This window comes from Phacochoerus africanus, chromosome 11 (assembly GCF_016906955.1).
Source record: "Phacochoerus africanus isolate WHEZ1 chromosome 11, ROS_Pafr_v1, whole genome shotgun sequence".
Lineage (NCBI taxonomy): Eukaryota > Metazoa > Chordata > Mammalia > Artiodactyla > Suidae > Phacochoerus > Phacochoerus africanus.
Genome location: NC_062554.1, coordinates 128795351 through 128819090, shown reverse-complemented (window position 1 = coordinate 128819090; position 23740 = coordinate 128795351). Strand labels below are relative to the sequence as shown.

The window sequence follows — 23740 nt, the reverse complement described above, 5'->3', positions numbered from 1 at the left end:
AGTGAGTCAAGATGCTCCATTATATTAGTACTAAAAGGTAAAATGTGAGGCTTGCCTAACCGTGTTCAAAATAATGCATTTTATATTTTCACGTACATTAGTATAATAATTGGATGTCAACCGCAGAGAGCAGAGAGAAGAACAAACAGAACTGTAATTGTGAAGAAGAAGAAAAAAAAACTCTCATGATAAGAGTTGTGTGGTACCTGTTGGGTGCATTTGTCTCCTTAGCAACAAGTGAACGTATAGCTAGTGAGTAAGGACCTCGAACGGCGGGGGAGTTGGGGGGGTGGCCATCCACTCCACGGGGTCGCCAAGATCCCGCAGCTAAATTGTGCCTCCTCATCATTACGTTTGGCAATGGTCATTTTGTGCGAGATGCCACAAGGTACCTATGGATTCCATGGTTGGTGCCATTTATCTCCCAGAATTCCCATAGCTGCTGGGTGGGCCCCCAGATTCTTGAACGGGGTGGTAGGTGGGAGGGTGACGGAAGGGGTGGTAGGTGCTTGTGTTTCAAGAGCTCGTTTCCTTAACCACTTGCATCCTACATGCAGGAAGGATTGTCACCCAATCACTTGAAAAAAGCAAAGCTCATGTTCTTTTATACCCGTTATCCCAGCTCCAATATGCTGAAGACCTACTTCTCTGATGTGAAGGTAAGCACATGTTTCATTAGTAATTTTTTTTCCATTTCTGTGCACGAAGTAGTGATCTGAGCTCTTGGAAGTTCATGGAGATGCGTGTGGAACCGGTTCCTGAGCACACCTGGGTGGTAATTGATTTAATGCACTTGGCCTTTGGTCTAAAACCAGGCTAAGCAACGAGGAGGCTCCTTGCGTCTTAAGACCAGGACTGGTCGCATGGATTTTCACTCTAGTCCAGGAAACTTCGCCTCTATCTTGACATGTCTTCATAACGTCTTGGAAGAAATTTCATCGGTACCAGAGGGATGTGCTTTCGAGAATGTTTTCCTTTTCCTCCCCCTCAGCGAGAGTAAACAATTTCTGTTTTTGTTTCTGTTAGTTTCCCCATATTTGTGCTTATGAGAGCAAACTCTAGCACCTCTCCCCCCACCCCCACGTCGAAAGGCGCCTACATTGAAATTCTCTAAGCAGTAGCTGCTTAAAAACAAAAGTGATGATTGTCTCTTATTTACAACTTAATTTGTTGTTGATGTAGAGAACACTGAGCATAAGGAGAATGAATAAAGTGACAGATTCAGGACACATTATTCAAATGAGGATATGAAAGCTGTCGGCCTACAGCTGCAGCCTCCCTCATTCTACAGAATATGGGGACCTCCTGGTTCTGTGGTGTGTGTGTGTGTGTGTGCGCACGCACGTGTGCGTGCCTGTGTGTGTGGGTTTTAAGTAATTGTTTGCAACAACTTGATGTTGTGTTAATTATCTGTAACTTTTTAAAACATAGATGGGGTGTTGATGACGATAATGACACGCCTGGTGTCATTATCCGGGGAACTTGATAAACATTACATTAGCTGAGAGGAGTTCAGGAGGATGGGGTGCTCTTCCCCCCACCCCACCCCCCCAACCCCCCCCAACAGGTCCTTATTTCTGCCACTGAGAACCCAGGAGCCGAGCTGCCAAAACGGGCCCCTTCCTTGCCGGGTCTCCTCTCTGCAGTGTGCTTTGTGCCCGAAGCCCCGAGTGGCTTCACTGGCCCTTTTGCAGGCCAGACCCCTTTGGTCTTCTTCACTGATGTTTTGTTTGGCCTTGTAAGAAAAGTTCTCTTTTCCCTCCTGTTTGCTTTTGAATTGTGTATCAACCTCAGCCTTTTATCTTTCTCCTTCCCTGGCTGAGCTCCTCAAGTGGAAGGCACATTTCTTCCTCATTCGGTGCCAGCAGACCGGGCAGATGAGGAAGGCAGAGGAAGCCAGGGACTTAAACGGCAGGTTAAGACTCATGAAGCCCCAGACGTGCCATGGACCACCGAAGGCCAGGAAAGGGTTTGGACGTGGGGGGCGAGGGGAAAGGGCATCTAAAACTGACAAATGGAAGGGCATTTGTCAACTGGTTGAGGACCAGCCAGCTTCTACAGCCTAGTTCTTCTTCCAGGGAATCCTCCCAACACTTCAGTTCTAGGAGGGGACATGGGAAAGAGGGAGAAAATTGTTATGGTGCACACGTGCACCTGTGTGTGTGTGTGTGTGTGTGTGTGTGTGTCTATCTGTGTGCCTGTCGGTGTCCATGTTAGCGCCTTCACGCCTCTTGGTGCAGTGATCTGCAGTGTTGTGATACAATGACATTGCCTTGTATTATCTACATAGCACCTTTCAGCCAAAAGGAGGCCCAAGAACTTTAGGAACCGCATAGTACGGATCACTCGCCTACCCTTGAAGTGCAGCCACCTGGGGGGTGGAAAGCAATAGCCGTTCTGAGCCAGCAAAGCTCCCCAGCACTGCCCAACACTACATGTAAATATGAGCAGCATTCATGATTGTGCGTGTGTGCATGCACACGCATGTGGGGTAGGGGAACGGGCAAGGGTGGGCGAGGCTGTTGGTTGTGAAAACCAGCAAGAAACTGTTCCCATTCCTTTAAAATACACCTAGTGATCCAGTTTGGCAAATAATCCCCGACTCTACGTAAATAACAATTAAATACCTGGGTGCCTATTTCATTTTAAAAAGTGCTAATATTCAGATTATAGATTCTAGCCATACTCTGTCCACACTGGGAGAGAAGGCTGTTAGCGCGAAGATGAGTCTGGTTAACTCCCAATTATCCACTCTAATGGAGGGGAAACAGTAGGGCATATAATGCAAAGCAGAAAATCACCAAAGGTCATTTCTCTTTCGTTTTTGGAATGAATTATACACTTTTAACTTATCTAATTGTGCTTTTTCTTTGGCTAGTAATAAATGAATTTGTATTCTCTGAGCTTACGCTAGCGATGGTGGGAAATCATGCTTAGGAAGGGGTGGATAGTCCAGGCAAGATGCTGCAGAAACTTTCTAGAAAACAATGGCAGAGCGTTCTTGATTTCTTTAACATTAAGGAAAATCCAGAATTTGAATGTTGATAATGCATATACTCACCTATATGTATGTTGTGTTGTATATGTGTGTGAGTGTGTGTATACAACATACCTCTATCACGATATCAATATATAAATGTGGATCCCTATTTGCCAGGCTGAAATAACTAGGTATTTCTCTATTTAGGAAGGTATGATTGAAAATTCGATTTCAATCTAGATTCAAGAAACAGCAGAATTGAGAGATCCCTAGAAATTGAAGGAGAGACCGTAGGGTTTGATCAGAAGTGAACCCCTGGCCCGTATATCTTTAGAAAGGACATGTTCATATGTCTCCAGACCAAGTCATACCTGTCGCAGTGACACAAGCATATACTTGTTTGTGGCCCATATATGAAGAGGAAATTCCTAATTCGAGCGAAATGATCCTTCTAAATCATAAAGTCACTCCATTTCGAATAGTGATCAGAATTTCATTTTGCAAGCAAGAAACGGAGCGACGTAACAGGAGCGGAAAGCATTTGGGGTCATGACTAAGGTGTAGCCCAGGTGTCCATCCAGGCCCAGCGGGGAGATCGATGCTGGGCGGAGTTAATCCTCCACCCAGCTCCAGAAGGTGAACCCTGCCAGGGCGATCCTCCTCCCTTCTGTTTGTTCTTGGAAGGGAGACACTCCACCAGTGACCATCAGTTTGGAAAGGAGGTGAGCGCTTGTAAATTACCTTGGAAAGAAAGAGGCAGGAGGAAGTCCCGCACAGCCCCGAGATGTTGGCTGGGCGAGAGCAGCTGCACGGTGCGGGGCGATGGTATGTAGGAAGAATGAAACAAGGGCCAGTTTAGCTTAACTCCCAGAGTAAGAATCTACACAAATTGCCACGTTCCCGCAGAGGGTCTAGCTTAATTTCCTCTGCACAACATTTAGCCAGACAAAAAGCTCAGCTCATCAGGCCTTCCCATCCTTTGAGAAGGGCAAGGGGGCCAAAGGGGGACTGAAGCCCAGGCTCCGCGGGCCCCACCATCTTCCCGGGCGCCCCTGGGTGCCGATTGTCATGTATAAACTAATAACTCTTAGACCACTAAGTACAACAGATTCGGTGTCATTTTAGCTTTGAAGAACAGACGCTCACGGCTTTTCAAGCCGCGGTGTTAAATGATGTTTCTCGTTCCCTCCACCCCTCGAGTCAACTGCTGCCTGGCCAGATTAAGGTGTCAGATTGATTTGTTTTATACATCTTTTGACCATGCTCATTGAATATTTAGGAAGTTTCTTCAGCCCATATTGAGGCTGAGATGTCCCGTGGGAAGCATTAATCAAAGTCACAGAGACTTGTACACTGTGGAAACACAGCCTCTTTATTGTAGCGATTAGTTTTTGCAGGAACACGACAGAGCTTTCCTTGATAGAACAATTGATCCTTTGCTTGGAAGCCCCTACAGAATCGGGGGCATTAATTCTTTAAAGGTGCATGCTTTTTCTCTGCAGCCCCCCGACCCCCCCCCCCCCCCAGCCCCGCAAGGTGAAGAGCTGGAAAAGAGAAGGGGTCTGCCTTCTGGCGTGGCCAGCAGCGAAAACCGAACGCGGCTCAGTTCCCTCCTAGTGGAGGCAGCCCCTGCTCTTCAAGCTGTTGTGCTGGTCATTGCACTTGTCTCCTGTTTGGGGAGGCTGTTGTTTTTGCCCATTCTTCCTCTCTGGTATTTCCATTCGCTCACAATAAGCTTTAAATCTCCCTTTCTGTCCCATCCCTAAATAATGGCAAAGTGCACTTACTTTTTTGTCCTTCCCCATTAGGTCATTCATGACCATTCTAGAAAAAAAAAATACCCTTCTATTTTTTTCCTCTACAGTACTCTTGTCCATATGAGACAATGTCTTGTAACAATGCAGAAGCCTAATCTCCATGTCAAAGCAATTTTCATTCCCCAGTGCACAGCCTGCTATCATTTTGTAATGTTTTGTTTCTTATTCTAAAAGAATTAAAAAGGAACAGTAAGCCGTCACGGGGGCCTGTAGTCCTTATCTCAGTGTCTGGAAATTTGGACAGTGTATTTTACTGCTGAGATAAAATGGAAAGAACTCCAAGTTCAGCAAATCGTAATGGGTTTAAGTTCTATTGAAATCGGCAACCAGAAGATCAGATAACGGGGGTCCTTCAGTTGTCTTTTTAATCGGGTTCCCCGCAAGGCTGAATAGAGACAGAGCAGACACACAGAGTGAAAATATAATTCTTGGATAGGTTAAGTACATGTTTGAACTCTTGCAAGCAGAAGCGATTTGCTGATGACTTAATCATTTTCTGGTCAATTATCTGTAAGGGCCCTTGCAACTCCATGGCAATTATGATGCAAGTTGGCCTTTTGGGAGAAACACCAGTCTCCCTGCTTCTGTTTCCTTGTTACTTCCACTCTCTGCCATAAATTTTCATTCATTTATTATCTTGGCTAGTATAGAAACAACTTTCTGTGTAGTAATTACAGCCCCGGTACACACTTTAGCTGTCATCTTGTGGGAGCCTGGATGTTCTCATGGCCAGTGTTTGATAAGTGGTCTTTGTTGATTTTTGATGAATGTACCTCTTTTTCTGGGGGCCCAGGGAAGGGGATGCCTGTGATGACAAAAGGCAGGGGGTTGTCTGTCAGCCTGCCTGATATAAAGCTATGGATTTATTGGTTTTGACTTGGCAAGTTGAGATGCATCTGTCCTTTACGTGCACAGAGGACTGTCAATAATGACAGAAAGGTATCATTTGCAGTGAATCCAGGAAGACATCTTCATTTAAAAGGTCAGCGGGGAAACCTTGGTAAACAAAGTTTCAAAGCCTAATCCTGTTGTAGTAACTTGGCATTTAAAAAAAATGTAATCAAGGTTCTGGAGTTCCCGTTGTGGCTCAGTGGTTAACAAACTCAACTAGGAACCATGAGGTTGCGGGTTCGATCCCTGGCCTTGCTCAGTGGGTTCGGGATCTGGCGTTGCCGTGAGCTGCTGTGTAGGTCACAGATGCGGCTCGGATCCTGCGTTGCTGTGGCTCTGGCGTAGGCCAGTGGCTACAGCTCCGATTAGACCCCTCGCCTGGGAACCTCCATATGCCGCGGGTGCGGCTCAAGAAATGGCAAAAAGACAAAAAGACAAAAAAGAAAAAAATGTAATAAAGGTTCTGCCTGTGCTGGCTGTGCTCTGTGTCTTAACCACACCTCCCAAACTGCATAGACTCCAGTGGCAGGAAGGCACGGGTTCTCTCTCCAGCAGGCTGTAGGAGGGATGGGAACAGGTACAGAGATCTGACCAGACAGCCCTGGACGTGAGTCCCATGTGCGGACATTAATGGGGTCAGAGCCGATGGCCGTGGGTTGACCCCTTACCGAAAAATAGGCAAGTGCCAGATTCTTCCCCTTTTATGTGAAAGCCATGTTCCAGCACTGAATGAGGCTGTCATGGGGTGACACAAATTCTCTTACTAAAAGAAAACATCATGCTAGATGGTAGAGCCACGTGACTCACCACCTCTGGTACTTGAATATAACGCCTTCCCAGGACCCTTACGGCTTGAACGAATTTCCATAAGAAGTATACAAATGCAATTTGTTCTACTGAAAGATGAAGAACAATGTTTCAAATAAGATACTCAGCTTCAGGAAAATCTGATTTAGAGTGAGGTTTCCGTTTGCGATGGGGAGGGTCGTGACGCAATTTCCACTGTGGGTCGGTTCTCTAATGTCCCGTAAGTATATCGTCGCTTGCGCCTCTTGGTGCCATTTTGGAGGCATTAAAAACATGCCTTTCCAAGGAAGGAGGGGAGGGGAACTTTAAAAATGCTTCAAATGCTTAAAGAGTGAATGAAGACAATGGCCATGTTCTCATCCTTTTCAACATTTAAATTTAACAGTTCAACAGATGCATTACCTCTCAGCTCATCAAGTGGTTTAGCAATTTCCGTGAGTTTTACTACATTCAGATGGAGAAGTACGCGCGTCAAGCCATCAACGATGGAGTCACCAGTACTGAAGAGCTGTCTATAACCAGAGACTGTGAGCTGTACAGGGCTCTGAACATGCACTACAATAAAGCAAATGACTTTGAGGTAGGAACTCATCTTTTTTTTTTTTGGTCATCTCCCTTTTCAAAAAAAAAATGTATTTTCTCTAGAAATGCCCCAAATTGGTTTTTTTGGTTTTTGTGGTTTTGTTTTCCCCTGGTATCTGATACAACATCCCCCAGTGGGGCAAGAGGTAGAACCGCAATGAGGGGCCCTCCCCACCCCCTGTGGATCCCAACAGAGTCCTGGGTGCTGACCCCCCTCCGTTTCCTTTCCCATTCCCCCACTCCCCACGCTGCTGCTTGCATGTAGAAGACCCACCGTGTGGCCACTGGAGAAGCCAAAGAAAATGGCAGCAGGGAACACCCAGAGTGATTCCCTTCCAGGAAGAGGTCCCTACTCAATAGGCCTTTTTTATATTTAGGTTCTGGCACATGGATTGGAATGACCTACCCTGTGTTTGCTGATAGCTTCAGAAGTTATTCTCTTTAAAAGTCTAGAAAGATTGATGGGGGCAGTGATTTCATGGTTTCTAACTTCCACCAGCATTCGTTTCCTTTATGGAAGCAATGGCATGAGAATTTACTAAGTACAGATGATAAGAGATTCATCGACATCTTTCTCTGGTTTGTTTTTGTTCTTTCTGGAGGAAAGCTCCGTGAGTTCATCTTGCACCCGTGTGGCTTCACAGGCGTGCCCCGCTCGTTCATCCAGCCTCATACACACATCTGTATGTCTGCAGCATGTTCTAGGTACCTGTGAAGCAGTGTAGGCGATTCCCAGAAAGCAGGATCTATGCAGCACTGTGGGATGAGTGGATGTAAGAAGGCATCCCTTTCCCGGCTGGTAGGGTGCCTCCCAAGCGATTTTTGTTGCAGCACGACAACTCTCTATGAAACAACTCTCGTGCGTTTCCCAGCACCCACAAAGGCATTCTGCTGAGCCCTGCTGACTGAGGCAACAAGAGTTGGAGGAGGGAGTGGGGCAGGGCTTCTGGGGGCTGAACCCCTGACCCCGATGATGGGAGTGGACTGGCTGTGGTTGATAGAGTCGGTCCTTTTCTTATATTATCTTGAGGATGGGAATTTTCCTCCCGCCTCTGTTCATGCAGGGACCTTATGGTAATACTCTTGCTTTGCTCACACAGGAAATAGGTACCCCCAAATTCCCAGGAAGTTCTCAACATCGAAGGAGAGTAGGACAACTTGGTCTGGGCTCGTCAGTCAGCCCTCACCCCCACTGCCCACCCTCCTTTTACCGTTTCCTTGGGAACCTGTCTCCCCGTGCTCTTAGCCACACACATCAGTTTGGGTGGCTTCTAAAGAACTGAATGTGGAGGCTTAGCAGTGGGAGAGTCATGGGTTTTCCTTGAAAGTTGGAAGTGTTTTTACTGCAGGCCACCAATTTCTCTTTGCTGTCCAAGACCAGTATATTTTTTTTGCCAAATGGGTTATAAGCGAAGCTTTTCTTTGGCCGAACACATGAAAAGTGAGGCTCCTTCTTGTACTTTCTGCTTTTGTATTCGAAAGTCTCTGTGGTTTACTCTATGGACGGAACCCTCGAGCAGATTTCTTCCAAGGCTGAAGAATAGGACTATGGCTAAACATTTTTAAGAAACCGTATGAAAAGCAGCACGTCTCCTTGCCCCCTTTCTGAGGAGTCTATTGCTGTCAACTTTGAGCTGAGAGAATTCCGTGGTGGGCTAGTGAGCAAATAACAGTTAATGATGACCAATATCCGTTTGGCCACAGGGGTCAAGCTTCATAAAAGAATTGACCAAGACTCGTGGAATGGTTTCTGTGTTTTTCCTGAGGAACATCCTGGAGGGAACAGACCTTCCAGGGCCCATTAGGCTTTTTTAGGGTTGTTTCACCCTTACCTGGTTGGATTTAATCTCCCACCAGCGCAAGGGCCAACATGACACAAACAGGGGACGGCTGACATCCAGAGGTACCCAACGAGCTGCTCCATTTAGCATCATCTAAATCCTCCTTTAATATGATTAGCATCTGATAGTCCTCTCTCTGTGAATCACATCCACTGCCAGCCAGGCCACCTCTCCTTTATCTGCAGTGTCTATTTTAAGACTGCTTCAGTGCAAAGAGGATGGGGCCCGGGGAGCAATTTTGTCACTTCTCATGTGACTTCAGACAAGTTTAGTGGACTATTCTGGGCCTCCTTCTTCCTTCACTAAAACTAAGCTCTTTCCGGAAATGCGCTTAGAACCACGGAGGAGCGTGGCTTCTGCCCTGCCCCCTCCTCGATGCACACACATGTGCACCCATGCACACCCACTGTCCCACGTGATCCTCGTGTCACTAGATAGTCTTCCATTGAGCCTCTCCATTTGGGGCATTTACTAACGGAAGCCTCAGATAAGAGCATCCTCCTTTTCTGTGCCTTAGTATGCGGAGGTCAGTGCTTAAGTGAGATGCCTGAAAAGCCCCTGGGCTTATCATGGTTGCTTTCCCAGTGGGGGCCGTGGCTGCCAGCTAGAAGTAGACCCAGCACCTCGAGCTGATACCTCAACTGATACTGTGCGCCCTGCTTGACTCCAGCCTCTGTTTCTCTTCCAAAGATGAAGCCAAAGGAATCTATGGTCTAATATGAGCAAGTGAAGAGGATGGCAGAGTTGGGAAGTGTACACCTAGTTGTCTTTTTAAATGTTTAAACAGAGGTGGGATCTGGGAGAGAGACTGTAGTTATAGCTCCGTAATGCCTAAAGATCCAGTTAATTCACAGGAATATATTAAACCGACAGAGTATTAGCTGGCCAAGTAATGAGACATCTTCTTGATTGCATTTTTCACTTCAGTCCATGGTTTGTGGCAATGATGAAAGAGCTGATGTTTATTGACGGTGTATTATCTTCTGGGCCCTCTTCTAAGTCTTCTGCCACTATTAACTTATTTCATGTGAGTGCTCACAATGATGTGGATATTCCTACAAGGAAAACTGGGGCTTGTCGAGAGCTTGAGTCTGTTTTTAAAGTCGTTCTCAATGGGTGGGGGATGAGGGAGCCAGGGAGAACGGGGCTAAGCCTTTCTCTCCCTGGCCCTGGCTTTCTCCTTCCTTCTCTCTCTCCTCTTAGCCTTGTCTTTTTTCAGCTTTTCGCTCATCTCTGCCTCTGTCAGAGCTCGCTGGTGGCACCTCTGTCACCGCTTAGCACCACCCCCCTCCAGCCCCTGCTGCTGATGGCTTTCAAGGCTAGAGTGGCTGCTGACCCCTGGCCTATGGGAAAAGCAAGCAGATGGGGAGGGTTTATCACGGGCTGGGAGGGAGTGGCTTGTGTCTGCCTCCTCCTCTAGACCCTGCGTTTCCTGGCCTGTATGAGTCAGGACCTTCTAAGTGACAGCAGAGATTGCTCTGCCTTTTGTATCAGTTTACACAATTGCCAAGATTCTTGGCACAGCCTTCAGACTTGGGGTGGTGAGAGCTTGAGAAGACCCAGGGGAAGAAGACACTGCAGGGGGTGGAGGGGGTGAACCAGGCTTCCAGTTTGTGCTCAAAGAAGCCAGTTGGCTGGGATGGGGTCGGGGGCGTCTGGCTCCTGATGGGAGTCCAAGAAGGTGTGGGGAGAGGCGTGCCGCCTCGTTCACTCCTGCTTCTCACGTTGAATGAGACTGGTGACAATAAATTTGTCTTTCCAGGTGTTATGGTATATATTTTCCATGTTTCATTCTCCCTTCGCTTTGAAGAGCTTCCAAAATTGGTTTTTATGGGGAGGCAAAGGAGGTTTGGGATTCCTTCCCAGTTTTTAAATCACACTGATAGCTCTGACTTTCGGGCCACAGGAGTTGGAGTTTATTACTTCTGTATTTCCCTCACTGCTGTGCCCGGGTAGCAGGTAATGCACACTGTCCATTTCCAAGGTGGCTTTACCTGTCTTTGCAAAGAACGCAGCTAAGTCGCACAGAGGTGAAAGGCATTGCTCCAGGAGCCATCCAGCCAGTTTGACGGCAGCAGGCTGGCCGCTGCGAAGGGCAGGACAACCGAGAGACTGGGGGTCTGGGATGGCCTGCGTGTAGGTTGGGCAGAACATGTGACCGACACCTTTATCCAGGCTGATCCTCCTGATGGTGGGGGGCATATGCCTTGAACTTAGGGTTGGTTTCTGGTGTGCCTCACCAGAGAGGCAGGAAACAAGGCCCGGCTCACTCTCAGTTTCCAAGGCTGCACTGAGCACTGCTTCTGACTCTCCAGTCCCATGAGCTAGCTCCTCCCCCGCTGCAGTCAGCCCTCGTGGGCCGGCACTGGCTGGCCAGGGATGACCTATGGGTGGGGTCCCAGCTCCCAGGAAGAGTGAGAATCTTCCCTCACCCTCCATAAAGACCCAGGCTTTGGATGGAAGGCTTCAACACACAGAGGAAGGAGAGCTTGATTCACTGATCAGCAGGCTTGTAAATGTCACTTCCAAAGATACTGATAACTCACTGGGCAGATGCTCCATCCTGGAGCCTGTGTGGTGCCTTTTTTTTCCTAAGTGTCACATGACAGGGAAGAAGGCTACTTCCACGGGCCTCCTTCTGTGTTTTCACGCTTTCCTCTTAGAGAAAAGGAAAAGGCAGCCATCCTCGCCTCCCCCCCGCCCACACACCCCAGCACACACACACTGCGAACATAGGACAGGTAAACACACACGCTGACTCTTCCCCCGCCCCCCCGCCCTCAGGTGCCCCCCCCCCACCCCGCCACCAAGCCCACCCCCGCTCTCAACCCAACACACGTTTGAGAAGATTTAGTACAGTTGGAAGTCTTTCACGCGCCTTGTCATCTCTTTCAAGAAAAATGAGGACAGGTGGATTTAGGAAGCGCTTCCCTCTGCTCCAAATAGATACTTAAATATGAGTGATCATTTGGAAAACTGGCACATGAGTGAAACCCTTTGACTGCGGTTGCAGTCTTTTGGCCTCAAAGCCGCCGAGCCGTTTAAATGCTCGCACAACGCACTCTTGGTGGGTGGTGAGGAGGAAAGAAACCTTCACCATTTCCTTCCCTGCCAGTCCCACCACTGACAAGCCAAATTGATCTTTTAAGCGACCAAATGAATGTTCTCTAAATATATGTACACACATGGCTGCCCGGGGACACAGTCCTTGTGCAGAACGATCGCCTGAAATTTGAAGGGGGGAGCCGTACAGACGCCAGGCTGGGTGGAGGGGGCTGCAAGGATGGGGGTGGTGGTGGCAGGGGCAGAGGGAGAACTGCATGCCCGAAGCTTCGTTTTTGCACCGCTGTCCTTTTGAGACTCAAGATGTTGATCAGTATAATGAAGCGGGCCCATTGATTTATCATCTATTTGGGAATGTCATTGCATTTTTAGCTCCCTGTGTCTTTTTTGTCATTGGGTTACATTCAAGCACAGGAAGATCAACTTTAAAACCTCCTTACTCCACAGCTTTATTAGTTAGAGCATGGCATGACCTTTCTCAACATTCTTAAAGAAAAAGATACAGTGTAATGTCGCTTTGCTTTGCTTATTGTCCTTTGTTGGGGGGAACAAAGCATTTTCTACAGTGGCTATAGCACATAATTATACAGCTTTCAATGGCAGTGTCTTGGCACATATCAAAGTTCAGAGGAGCCTTTAGAAAAAAAAAAAAAAGATGTTTTGTGGCAGCCTAGGGAGGGTCTCATCTTTCCTTCAGAAAATAGTTCAAGGCTCTTCTGTCAAGCTTCCCTACTTAGAGCTTTTTCTCCTCCTGCTTCATAAAGTTTAAAGCGGATTCAGTGGAGTTCTATGATCTATTTCCTTTGAAAGATTGTTCCTCGGCACAGAGAGGCCCTTTGACTTCAAGAGTTCACAGATTCATGTCTTTAGGTATCATATGTCTGACCTTATCAGTTACTCCATTTAATGTCGGAGAAAAAGTCTCAACTCTTTGTGTTTGTCTGTTTTGCCTCTGTGAAATGATGTGGTGAAAAGACCATCCTTTTTAACACACCACTGAGAGGCCGTTTCTGCGGCAAACCTACCCTGTGGCTTTTCTCTCTTTAAAAAAAAAAAAAAATTGTCCTTGTGTTTTGTGTATGGATGAGTTCACAGTGAGAATAGAATTATACAAGGGCAGGCGCACACACAAAAAAAATCTTTTGCTTTCCTCCCCCCCCTCCCCCCGACCCCCCCAGTGATCTATTGGCTCTCTTGGTGGCTGTACCCCAACAGGCGAAGCCATTTAGCAGACACAGAGGTGGCAGCCGCGGTGCTGGGACGGCCGTGGGTTCTCCCTTGCTTCGACCTACCCCTAAGGCCTTCGTAATTAATTGTCCTTCAGAGACGGGGAAAGTTCAGAGGCAGTGCGTGGAGTGAGGTCCATTGTCTGACACGCAGTTCCCCTCGCCTGGCCTCTTTCTCTTGGCCCCACAAAGGGTTATCAATAGGAGAAAGGGAGCCCCAGAGCCGCTGGTGGTGGTTGGAGCTTTCAGCCGGATGGTATCATTGTGTTTGGCCCATCCTGGATTAAATGTCTGCACAAGTTCTAACAACCTTTTGAAAACCAGCCTGTTTGTGTCGCCTCGATTAAACAAACTCATTTCGGGAAGCCAGAGCTTGTTCAGAAGTTGATGATCCCTTTTCACGTGGCAGATACCATTTTCAATCAAATTTTCTCCTTCCCTGCCCCCACCCCCGCCCCAGGATTTTATTGGCCTTCTGCAGTTTGGGGGATTTTTTTCAGCCATAAGGCAGAAGATGGGCACTCGCTCACCCCTCTGAACCATCTCAGTCTGCATTTGCAGGAATAAGGATTTTTGCAAACATGCCTTTTGATGAGGCGGAGGACTTTGGTTCTTGAAAGTGGCTTATCCTCGTTTTAAAATATCCCTTCACCTTCGATGATTGCCTCAAGCCAGCGTTCAATGCTATTTGGTGACATGACATAAAACAAATACAATCTGTTCCCCAACGCCCCCCCCCCTGCCCCCGCCCTTTTGGCTGCCACACAAAATAAAGATGCACTGTGGAGACAGCTATTTGAAAAGTAAAGGGAAAAGAGAGCGATTAATGATGATTATTCTACGGTTCCTGTTAAACAGAGGGACGCCAAGAAAACAAATAGAATCATTCTTCCAAGGAGCAGCTGAACTAGAGCATCAGAAAGGTTTAAGATCCCTTGGCTGGAGGGTTCTCCAGCCAGAGACCTCCAGGCCGAAGGGAACTGCATGTAAAGAATGTCCCTCCGAGCCTTGTCTTCTGGAGGCAGGGACTTACAGCATGGCCAGGATCAATTCTGTCCCTGTGGCTCTTTGAAGACGCTTTCATAACAGGCCCTTTGGTGTTTAAAGAGAACCTGTATCTGGAAGTTGACACAACTAATATAGTCATACCAAAAAGGCGGGGTGATAAAAAATTAAAGTTATTCTCATGAATCTTTCATTAGAAGCAATGAAAAGGGACACGAGTGGAGCCTAAGTCCTTTGTGTCGCCAGCCCTTCTTTCCGGCCTCTGGGTTATTGTTCTTTCAGCTCCTCAAACAGACTTTCACTTTCAAACTGACAAAAGTCACTTAAAAGCCAGACAGCTGTACTAACACCCCACCTTAGGGAGCAGGAGCCAGGGCAGGTGACCGGCAGGCGGAGAGACCTGGTGTGGCACAGGCAGGGGCAGCCGCGTGTGGCTTTCGAACTCATTTGGGGGTGGGGTGGGGGCTGGACTCTTTATTTCCAAGGTGCTTCTCCCAGGCTCCCCAAAATACGTCTTGCTTTTTCTTTGCAGCAGGAAACCTTGACACCCCCGCTCACGTTTCACCCTCAGCTTGTCTAGCGAGGGGTAGGTTCCTGGAAGCTGGAGCCCAGGACTTAGAAGGCACAGGGAGGTTGACGCCAAACTCTTTCCTTCCATTTCTCCCCCTTCCTCCTCTTTTTCCAGCCTTTTCCACCCAGTCCGGATCTCTCCTAAGCACTTCAGATTTCTGTGGCTTCCTCAGAGGGAGCCGGGATGGGATGAAAACAGCCGCCTCCGGTGGGGACAAGCCTCACCTTAGGATGTAAAGATGCAGCTGCAGAGAGCTGGGCAGGTACTTGCGCCCGCATCCCGGGACTCAAGGCGGTGCCACCGCAGGCCCCGGAGAGGCCTCGCCGCCAGTGGATTACAGCTCCCCCCTCCCCTGTCACCTTGTGTACAGTCTGGTCTGTGACACTGATGGTGATTATGTCATTATTTTGCTCTGGGGGCCCTGGCACATCTGCAGAGCCCAAGCGCATCTTCTTTGTTGCGCTGGCAATCGTCCCGCACCACAAATGCTTCATTAGTCCTGCTGGCGGCCTCCTTGCCAGACGCGAGTGCCCAAATCCAGGCTTCTTTTTGCTCCGTTCTTTTGTGTGGCTGATGATCGCGTATTCATCTTCCTGGTTCTTCCCCCCACTTCCCGCGACTTCCGAACTCCAGATGTCCCGGTATCCTTGCCCGGAGCCCCCTAACGGGCGCCACGCGAAACCAGGCGACTCTACCCCTTAACCCCGGCTCCCTTCACCACCTGGCTCCTGTTCCCATCCCCAAACGAATGGTGCCTCCGAGAGCTCCCCCAGGTGAGGACAGACGTTTTCAGACGTGCAATGTGAAAAGATAGCCAGGGAGTGCTCACAGCTTAGGAGGGTAGGTAGGGGCCGCCGCCTTTCTCCTACAGCGCCGCCTCCCTGCACCCCTCCCCGCTCCTTGGCTCTTTCACGTCCTCCTGCATGGGGCCACATTTTACCAGTTTTCAGAAAGCACTTTGAACTGTGAGTCCGGAAGATAGTCCTCAGGCGTCGCCGAGCATGTTACCCTCATCTCAAGGTTCTTTTCTCTGCCTGGAATCTTGGTCTCCACTCGGCCCCCTCCCCAAACCCTGGCCGGTCCCCCTCCTCCTGCTGTCATAACCCCCCAGTCCCCAACAATGACCTATTATTAGGTATGGAAAGTGGCTGACTGCTTGGCTGTTTTGGAAACAAGCGGACACCCTTCTCCCAAATCGTATTCTGTATTTTTGGCGGAGCCACAGCTTTGGTGAAGGTGCGCTGATGTCTTCATCCACTGCAGTACATTTTAGAGCTTAATATCTTGGGCTGTGATGGGTACTCTGTAATTGGGCTGCTTAATTTCCCCTTAAATGTGAATTAATTGATTTGTGTTAGCACATTAGGAAGAGCTTCTCCAGTAGAGAGTTTAACCAGTTTTATTCCCCAACCGGCTGCATCCTAAGATGTTTCCAGCGTCTCCAGGTTTGAGTAATGTGTAGGCGTTAATGCTAAGGGGTCCAGAAAGGAGGAAGAGTCGTGGTCAGACTATTGTTCTGAATTCTAATTTGGAATCCTAGGGCAAAGACCCAGCCAAGGGTTCAAGAAAACCCCCTCCCAGGAATGAGTGGCCATTTCGCACTAGATCTCCCAGCCTTCCAGTCACTGAGACCTGTTCCGGATGTTAGGAACAAGCCAGCTGACCAAGCGAGGAGAGCAGGGACCAGATCCATGGGCCACCAGCCCTGGACAGGGAGCACCTTGGGAGAGCAGGTGCCTGTCATCAATGGAATCATTTTCAAAAGACTCAAGAGATCCCCAGAACCTTCCTACCCTCCCATTATTTGATCATTATGGTTTTATCACCCTGGGTTTATTTAAACCTTTTAAAAAGCTAACTCCATTCTCAGAACACACCACTCCTCAAGATAATAATTCTCTCAATGTATTACCTGCTGTGAAAATAGTATCTTCTTGTCATGGCTGTTAAAGTGATTTCCCTGGGACTCCAAAGGGATAGCCCTTGTTAGAATATCCCGGGATTTGCGAACAGGACTGCCGCCATACTCTCCATTTCCTTTCTGATTTGATAGACTTTGATCATTACTCCCTCTTAATCTTCATCTCTCCAGATTAAGGAGCTCTAATCCTTTTAAAAGTCTAATCTCACACAGTAAGTGGGCTGCCCCTGATCATTTCAGCTGCCCTTCTGTAATGCTCTTCCAGCAGGACCGTGTTTTCCTGAGGGACAGTTACAATTACAGGACAGAGGGGCAGGAGTCCAGCGGGCAGCCACCCCACGGTTCTGGGGATGGTGCCTCCCGCACACCTCCGATGAACTTTTTTGATTGCCCCACAAGTTAGTTCATGCTCAGAAGTTGGATTTCTTGAGTAACATCTCAGGAGCATTTTTCTGGTTGCAATGATCCCATGAAACCGATTTGTGAGACTCTTGGCAAGTATCCTGGCAAATCTGATTATGACGACTACGGAACATATCCAGCCAAATAAAAAATGCACGGATCCGCCCTGCCGTGCAGATGTTTTCAGCCTTGTTGTAGGTAAAGCGTTGGCGTGTTTGACATCATGAAGACACAGCCTTAGTCTCCGGCTTGAGTCTATAAAAATGACACCAAAGCAAGAAAAATTCTGGTCTCTGTATTATTCTCAAGCAGGCAACATGTTCATTGACAAGTAGGTGTTATTTTATATAAAAGCATCACCTTGGAGTCTTAAAGGGAATTCCTTTGGGAGAGTCTTTCCAATGGCAGTGGTCTTGGACGAATAACAGTAATAGACCTTAAGAGCATCGATTCTGGAACCGGTCTTTGAGATCAAATCCCAGGGCTGCCCCTTTCTTGAAGTGAACCCTTGGCAGGTGTCTCAGCCTCTCTGTGCCTGCCTCAGTGTCCTCATCTGCAAAATGGGGGACATGATAGTGCCTACCTCTCAGAGCTCTTGTGAGAATTACATGAATGTCCATGACCACATGAGCACAAAGTAAATGCTGTGTAAGCATTTGCTTTCATTCATCTGTAGGGCCAAATAAAAGTTACCTTGTCCCTGCTGTCAGGAGCCTAACTCTTGCATCATTTCCTACTGACCCTAAATAGGAAAACAAACAAACAGAAGAGCAAACAGGGAGTTCTCGTCAGAACTGGGACAAAGAATCAATGCGAAACTGGTTTTGAAAAGAGAAAGTGATTCCTCCTGCCCCAAGTGTGGCCATAAAGGTGACATCCGCCTGGAACAGCTCCGGGCCTCTGGAATCATGGGTACCAGTTAAGAAAGGCAGCGACAAGATGACAGGGTACGGGGGAACCCTTCACCAGGTTGGAGGGTCTGTCTCTGGCAACACCTGCCTCACTGGGCTCCACTCTGTTCACCTGTAACGTGATAAGATTAACGATGGAGCTTTGGTCTAGCTCTGAGAATCTGTGGTTCTAGAATAGAGGACATTCTGCATTCTCTCTAAGGCCTGCCTCTGATGCAAAGCTTTAAGCTGTGATTGAGGAGCCCCTGGGAATACAGATGGCCCCCACGTGAGCCACTTCCACCCTTGTGGCTCTGCTGTGGCTTAATTATCTCCGTCAAAGTCTCCAGGGTGCCCATGTTAGTGTCGTCCCAAGGCCCTCTTTGCAGATCTTTCAACAGCGCCCTGGGAGATGTGCTGATTCCCTTGCTGGGATCATAGAGATGGGTTTTTCGACTTCATGGACAATTGACTGTCATTATATTTGGTACTCACTTTGCTGTGTTGGCTAAGGCACCCAAACAGAGAGGACATTCACCGAGAGAGCCCGCATGCCTCTGAGTTTTCCAGGAGCTGGTGTGGCCCTGAACAAACTAACATACCTGTCCCCACCCACATTCTACCCAGGCCACAGCTCAACCCAGACACTCAGCATGTGTCCTATATGTTAACGTCTATGTAATAAACTACATCTCGCCCTCTCTCAGGGAGTTGTTGAGTGAACTACCTTCACTGCTAGGCGTGGTTGGTGATTTTTGCAAAAGCAGCCGTGTCCTTTCCTTTACATATTCTCCCAATGATAGTCATCTGCCATGGGGGTCCTTTTCCACTGGGATTTTGTACATGTGCATTTGTAGCTGGCAGGTATCAAATCCTCACACGGTCATGTGGATATATATTTTTCATCTTTCTTGTGGTAATGGTACCCAACCTCTGTTTTTGTTTGGTTTTGGTGGGTTTTTTTTTTTTTTTTTTAGCCTACCTTAACAGTTCACAATAAAAGCTGATACTGAAAATGAGTTTTAGGAAAAGTAACGGATTCACTGAGAACCCAGGTGGGGGTCTGAGTCGGGGTGAAGGCAGAGGCGTGATCGGAAGCAGAAGGAGGCTGTGGTGTCAAGGCCACTGCGTTTCCTTTATTAATAGAGGATTTTTTCAAAGATTGATCATCTTAAGTGAGCTGAAGGTGTACAAAATAATCAGTATGTGGAGGCTTGACATCGCCTTCCACGGGGCCAGTCCCAGGTGTTGACAGCATCCTAAGTCCTCCCACCGCAAATATTACCTCGAGACCCAACCCGTAAGATGTCGGTAGGATTCTAGAGGACTTTCAAAGACTCCCGGGGCCCTTCTGGAATCTTGTTTCTCTGCTGTTCCCAGATATTTGCCCCTCTTGAAAAAGGAATTTCAAAGACCTTTATAAACTCTTGGGTTGCTTTTGAAGTATGGGTCATCCTTCGTTTTGCACAGGGTAGTTGTGGAGGAGAAGCCCCAAAGAATTCCTTAGAAATACAAAAGGGAATTTCTCAGACTTTTTCCCCTCTCTTCCCAGTCCTTTCCCAAAGCAACTCAGATGTTATTGGGGATGCATAAGCCCTTGTCAGCAGTGTTCTCGTGTTCTCCGGAGCTCTGTTCCATGATCCTCTGGAGCTCCAGTGCCTTCTTTGGTGCTTACTCGGAGCAGTGCTGTTCTCATTGTCCTGCCCGAACCCCACTTCCTAGCAATCCCTCCCTAGGCCTCTGACTCACGTGGCGCCGTTAACACGGGTAAAGGGCACACAGACTAGTTTCACTGTTAGCCTAGGCGAAGCTTAATTACGAAGGTAAATCTGCTGCAGAAAACAATCACGTAATGCATTCTCCAACGAAACAGGAGTAACTACGGATTATCTGTGCCCCAGCTTCCCTTGGTGCAATATTGGAGAGTCTGTGCCATGTTGTTTTTGAATAATCTCCCATCCAAGAAGGGCACCAAGCTTGGCCCTATTTATTTTACCACCTCACCCAGCGGTATCAGCCTGTTTTGAACTCAGCGACGGATGGCACATCCTTCGTGGGGCTGATTGGAGGGGAAGTTAGTTGACACCACAGAGTGACAGGTGTACTGCTTATCTCTCCGTCAAAGCTGATTCATTCCCTATGTCAGGAAGGAGGGGAAGAGTCTTCCCTCCCTTTAGTACATCTGAAGATTTGCGGGCCTGAAAGCTCCCAAGGAAAAGTTCCCAGGGGGAGCAGGGCCTGACCTGGCCTCTCAGTGGGTGGCTCATGGACTATTCCCGCAGACATGGGCCACCTTACGTGCCCCGGAGGTGTGGCATGACAGTGCAGGTTGAATTCAGGGAAGTTGATCCCAGCTACCCTTGCAAGAACAACTAGTGTGCTGACCCAGCGAGGGACATGGGATTAGAGAAGAATGAAAGAGCATTAGGCCTTCAGAAGAGTGGTTAGCTCTTCAGTTTGGCTAAGGACAGGGGTTGGCCAACTCTGGTCTCCCGGCCAGATCTGGTACTCAGTCTGTTTTTTGTGAGCCTTGCTAAGAAGGGTTTTTACATTTGTAAAGCGTTGTGGAAAAGAAGAAGAATATGCAGCAGAGACCAAATGTGGCCCCACAAGCCTTTGTATTTACTCTCCAGCCCTTTGCAGAGAAAGGGTACCAAGCCCTGCCCGAGGCTGCTTCTGTCTTGGGTGGAAAACGAACTGAGATCCTTCCTAGTCCTGAAGTTCCAGTACTGTGATCCTCTGATGCCATAGTCTCCATCCAGCTCTTACCTGAACCACCTGCCAGATGAGCAGTTCCAGCAGAGAGCACGCTTTTCGTTTTTAAGCTGGGAGAAGATCTTCATAATATCCTGGGAGCAGAGGGATGAGAGAGAGTATTAGGTTTTAGGTTTTGATGCTTTTTCTGTGATTGTGCTTTGGCTTCATTTTGCTTGATGCTCATTTAAAGGTGGAGTCCCTCTTTGAGACGTGCAGAGTTTGGGCGCGAAGGCAAACGTACTTCCTTACAGCAAATAGCACGACCATCGTTGTATTTCCCAACATCCCCGAGACCTCCAAGCCCGAGCAAAGAAACTAGCCACTTTAAGCCCATTTGGTGAGCCAGATTTCAGCCCCGCAAAGTAACGTTGACAATCTCACAGCGTTTATGATAAAGACATGTGTCGTTCTGTTCCCAGCAAGCTCGTACTTCCTTTCCTGGGGCTGTGGGAGAGAGGGTTTTTTTGGACCTTGATAGCTATAGGCAGAGGGGTCAATGGAATGGTTACATGGGTAAAATGTGTACACGCATCATTCACAGGTAGCATAGATGCCAAAACCTTTTTTATCAGCGAAAGTCGTAAGTATACAAAATACTCCATCCTAGTGTATTTTTATCGCAGCTGTTATCAACATCTGCAAGCTGTAGGCATTTTATGGGGGATGCTGTAGTTTCCAAACACCCGCTCTTAAAAGATAAAGACTCAAACAGGTGAGGACACAAATCCCTCAGGGCAGGCCTCTGCCCTTCCTTGGGCAGCTGAGGCAAGTCCCTGTGAGGGGTGATGGCCTCACCGCCCACGCCACAGGACCAGAGTCCACTCCCTGTCATCCTTTTCATGGCTGCTGGTTCCATTGTCCCTTCAAGGGGGACCCTTAGCCTCCCTCCTTGCAGTTTCCATGTGGCTGTTAGCTCTTTTTATTACCTTCCCCCCCATGGACCATGTCCACCGTGTCCTATCAAGCTGCTCCTCTGCCAGGTGTGGCACTGGGGGATGGCGGGCAGTTTAAGTTGGAAGGGTATCACCACATGCGCGAGGTAGGTCCCTGCCATGGCGACAGACAGGAGACAGGCTTTCCTTTTGCCCTTTCTTCTAATGATCCCGGCAGCTCTTTCAGCCTGGCTGAAAGAAACCTTGAAGCTGTCCAAGGATCTCGCCCAGGGCCCCTCCCCAGCCCTCCCCAGGGCTGAGGGCCGGCTTCCCCACCCCCCAGCCCCTTACACATTGACGTGACCTTGCCCGGTGCTCACAGAACGGGAGCAGCTTCCACCAGCTGAAACCTCTGATCCCAAACCCACTAGAGAGTTTGGCTTTGGGATTTTGGCAAGAAGGCCTGTTGCCCATCAGGTCAGCATGAATAAAGATTTCTTTCTTCTTTTCTTTTTTTAAAGTCAAGCATCAACTGCCACTTCCCCCCAGAGCTCTTTTTCCGCAAGATAATTTAACCCCTTCTCCCAAGTACATTTATTTTCTATTCTGAATGCGTGGTGTTTTGTTTTGGTCTTTTCCTGTGAGACAACCAAGAAATCTACTATATGTAAAATGTGAAAGCCAAATCAATTCGAAACCATCTTATCATTTTTAAAGTATGTTTATCCAGCTTTGTAGGAGGAACGAGCAGACTGTTTGAAGGCCACATACTTTTCAAACCTTGGTTGCAACACGTTTGCCCCGTTTTGAAACTGTCTTTATCAGGCCGAGAAAACGAAAATCTATTTGACAAAGTGGCACTCTGGCCAGTTTATCTTGCAATATGGCTCTAGCTCACCGAGTCTATTGATTTCCTTAAATTAATGTTTACAGAATGCTACTGAATTTTGCTCAACAGAACATTGTTCTTTTGAAGGTTTATAAAAAAAAAATGATACCGACTGTTATTGCCATGTGTTCCTTTGCTTAGACTGAGGAAACATGGGGCGGGGGGGGGGGGGCGCTCTAGGCGGGGTTTTTTGGGTTGTTGTTTTGTTTTAAGGACAGCCTTGAACTCTAGCCACTTCCTTTAAGCATTTAGTCTTCATGTATTTAAGGAGCAAAACACTCAAGTAGGAGGTGAGCCCACTCTTAGGCCTAAAACTGTGTGGGCGTTACACTGACCGAATCCCGTAAGGTCCCTGGAAGCTGGAGGCCACCTGTATCATCAGAGTCAAAGAGACTTTAGCCTGGAGCCCGGTCGTGGCTGCAGAATCTTCCTGGCCCTCACTTGGTGTAGGCTGGCAGGCAGGCGTCTGCAAGCACTTTTGTAGCCAGTGCTCCCTGGTTAACTCCAGCCCTTCCAAACAGAGGTGCGAGCATCCTATTAAAATGTAAACACCATGGAGCCATTTGGTGGGAGCTCTTAAATATAACACCTAGTCTTTGACCACGGTGCTCAGTGCCTAATACCTAACACCTAGTCTCTAGAGATGATTTTAAAACCGGTTTTCCCTGGGAGGCCCGTGTGGCCAATCGGCCAGCCCTGGACAGGATTCTAGTCGCTATGGTGAAGCATCCGAAGTAAAACTTAGGAAACAAAGCAGCTTTTCTCAGCGCCTTGATTCGGCCCCTCAAATCACCCACACGAACCTCCTCAAAGCATCTCTCCAAACACTGCCTCGCGTACATGTACTAATCACAGTGAGAGGGCTCCCAGGCATTGCGCTGGTGCTTTAGGTTCAAACCACCACCTTCCCTTTGGATAATAACTTAGACTTCCCAAAGCGCATTCGTGCTTGTTCTCTCCGAAACTTCCCCATAAAGAGAGGGTGTTGGCACCCAATCCGGCCGTTCTCTCGGGATAGCGTCCCACACCGCTCTTCCCTCCTGAAGGACCAGCTAGACCCCAGCTGTACACACAGGAGAAATGCATGCAGGACTGCGGGGGGAGACCCTAGGAACAGCCCCTTGTGCCCACCTTCCCTAACCCCGTGATTCCCCTCTTCTGCTTCTGGCAGAGAAGGGGAACAGCAATAACGCATCTGTTCTTGCATTTTTGTCTCGTAATCTCTG

At 48.2% G+C, this 23740-nt stretch overlaps 1 protein-coding gene across 2 annotated transcripts in view; it reads left to right on the top strand.

The window, feature by feature from the left end:
- Positions 1-23740, top strand: part of PROX1 (prospero homeobox 1) — a 53373-nt gene that overhangs the window by 16702 nt on the left and 12931 nt on the right. For both annotated transcript variants that reach the window (XM_047752567.1, XM_047752568.1), the window contains exons 3-4: positions 552-659; positions 6881-7075. In XM_047752567.1, coding sequence (XP_047608523.1) covers positions 552-659; positions 6881-7075 — 303 coding nt within the window. The remainder of the gene's footprint in view (positions 1-551; positions 660-6880; positions 7076-23740) is intronic.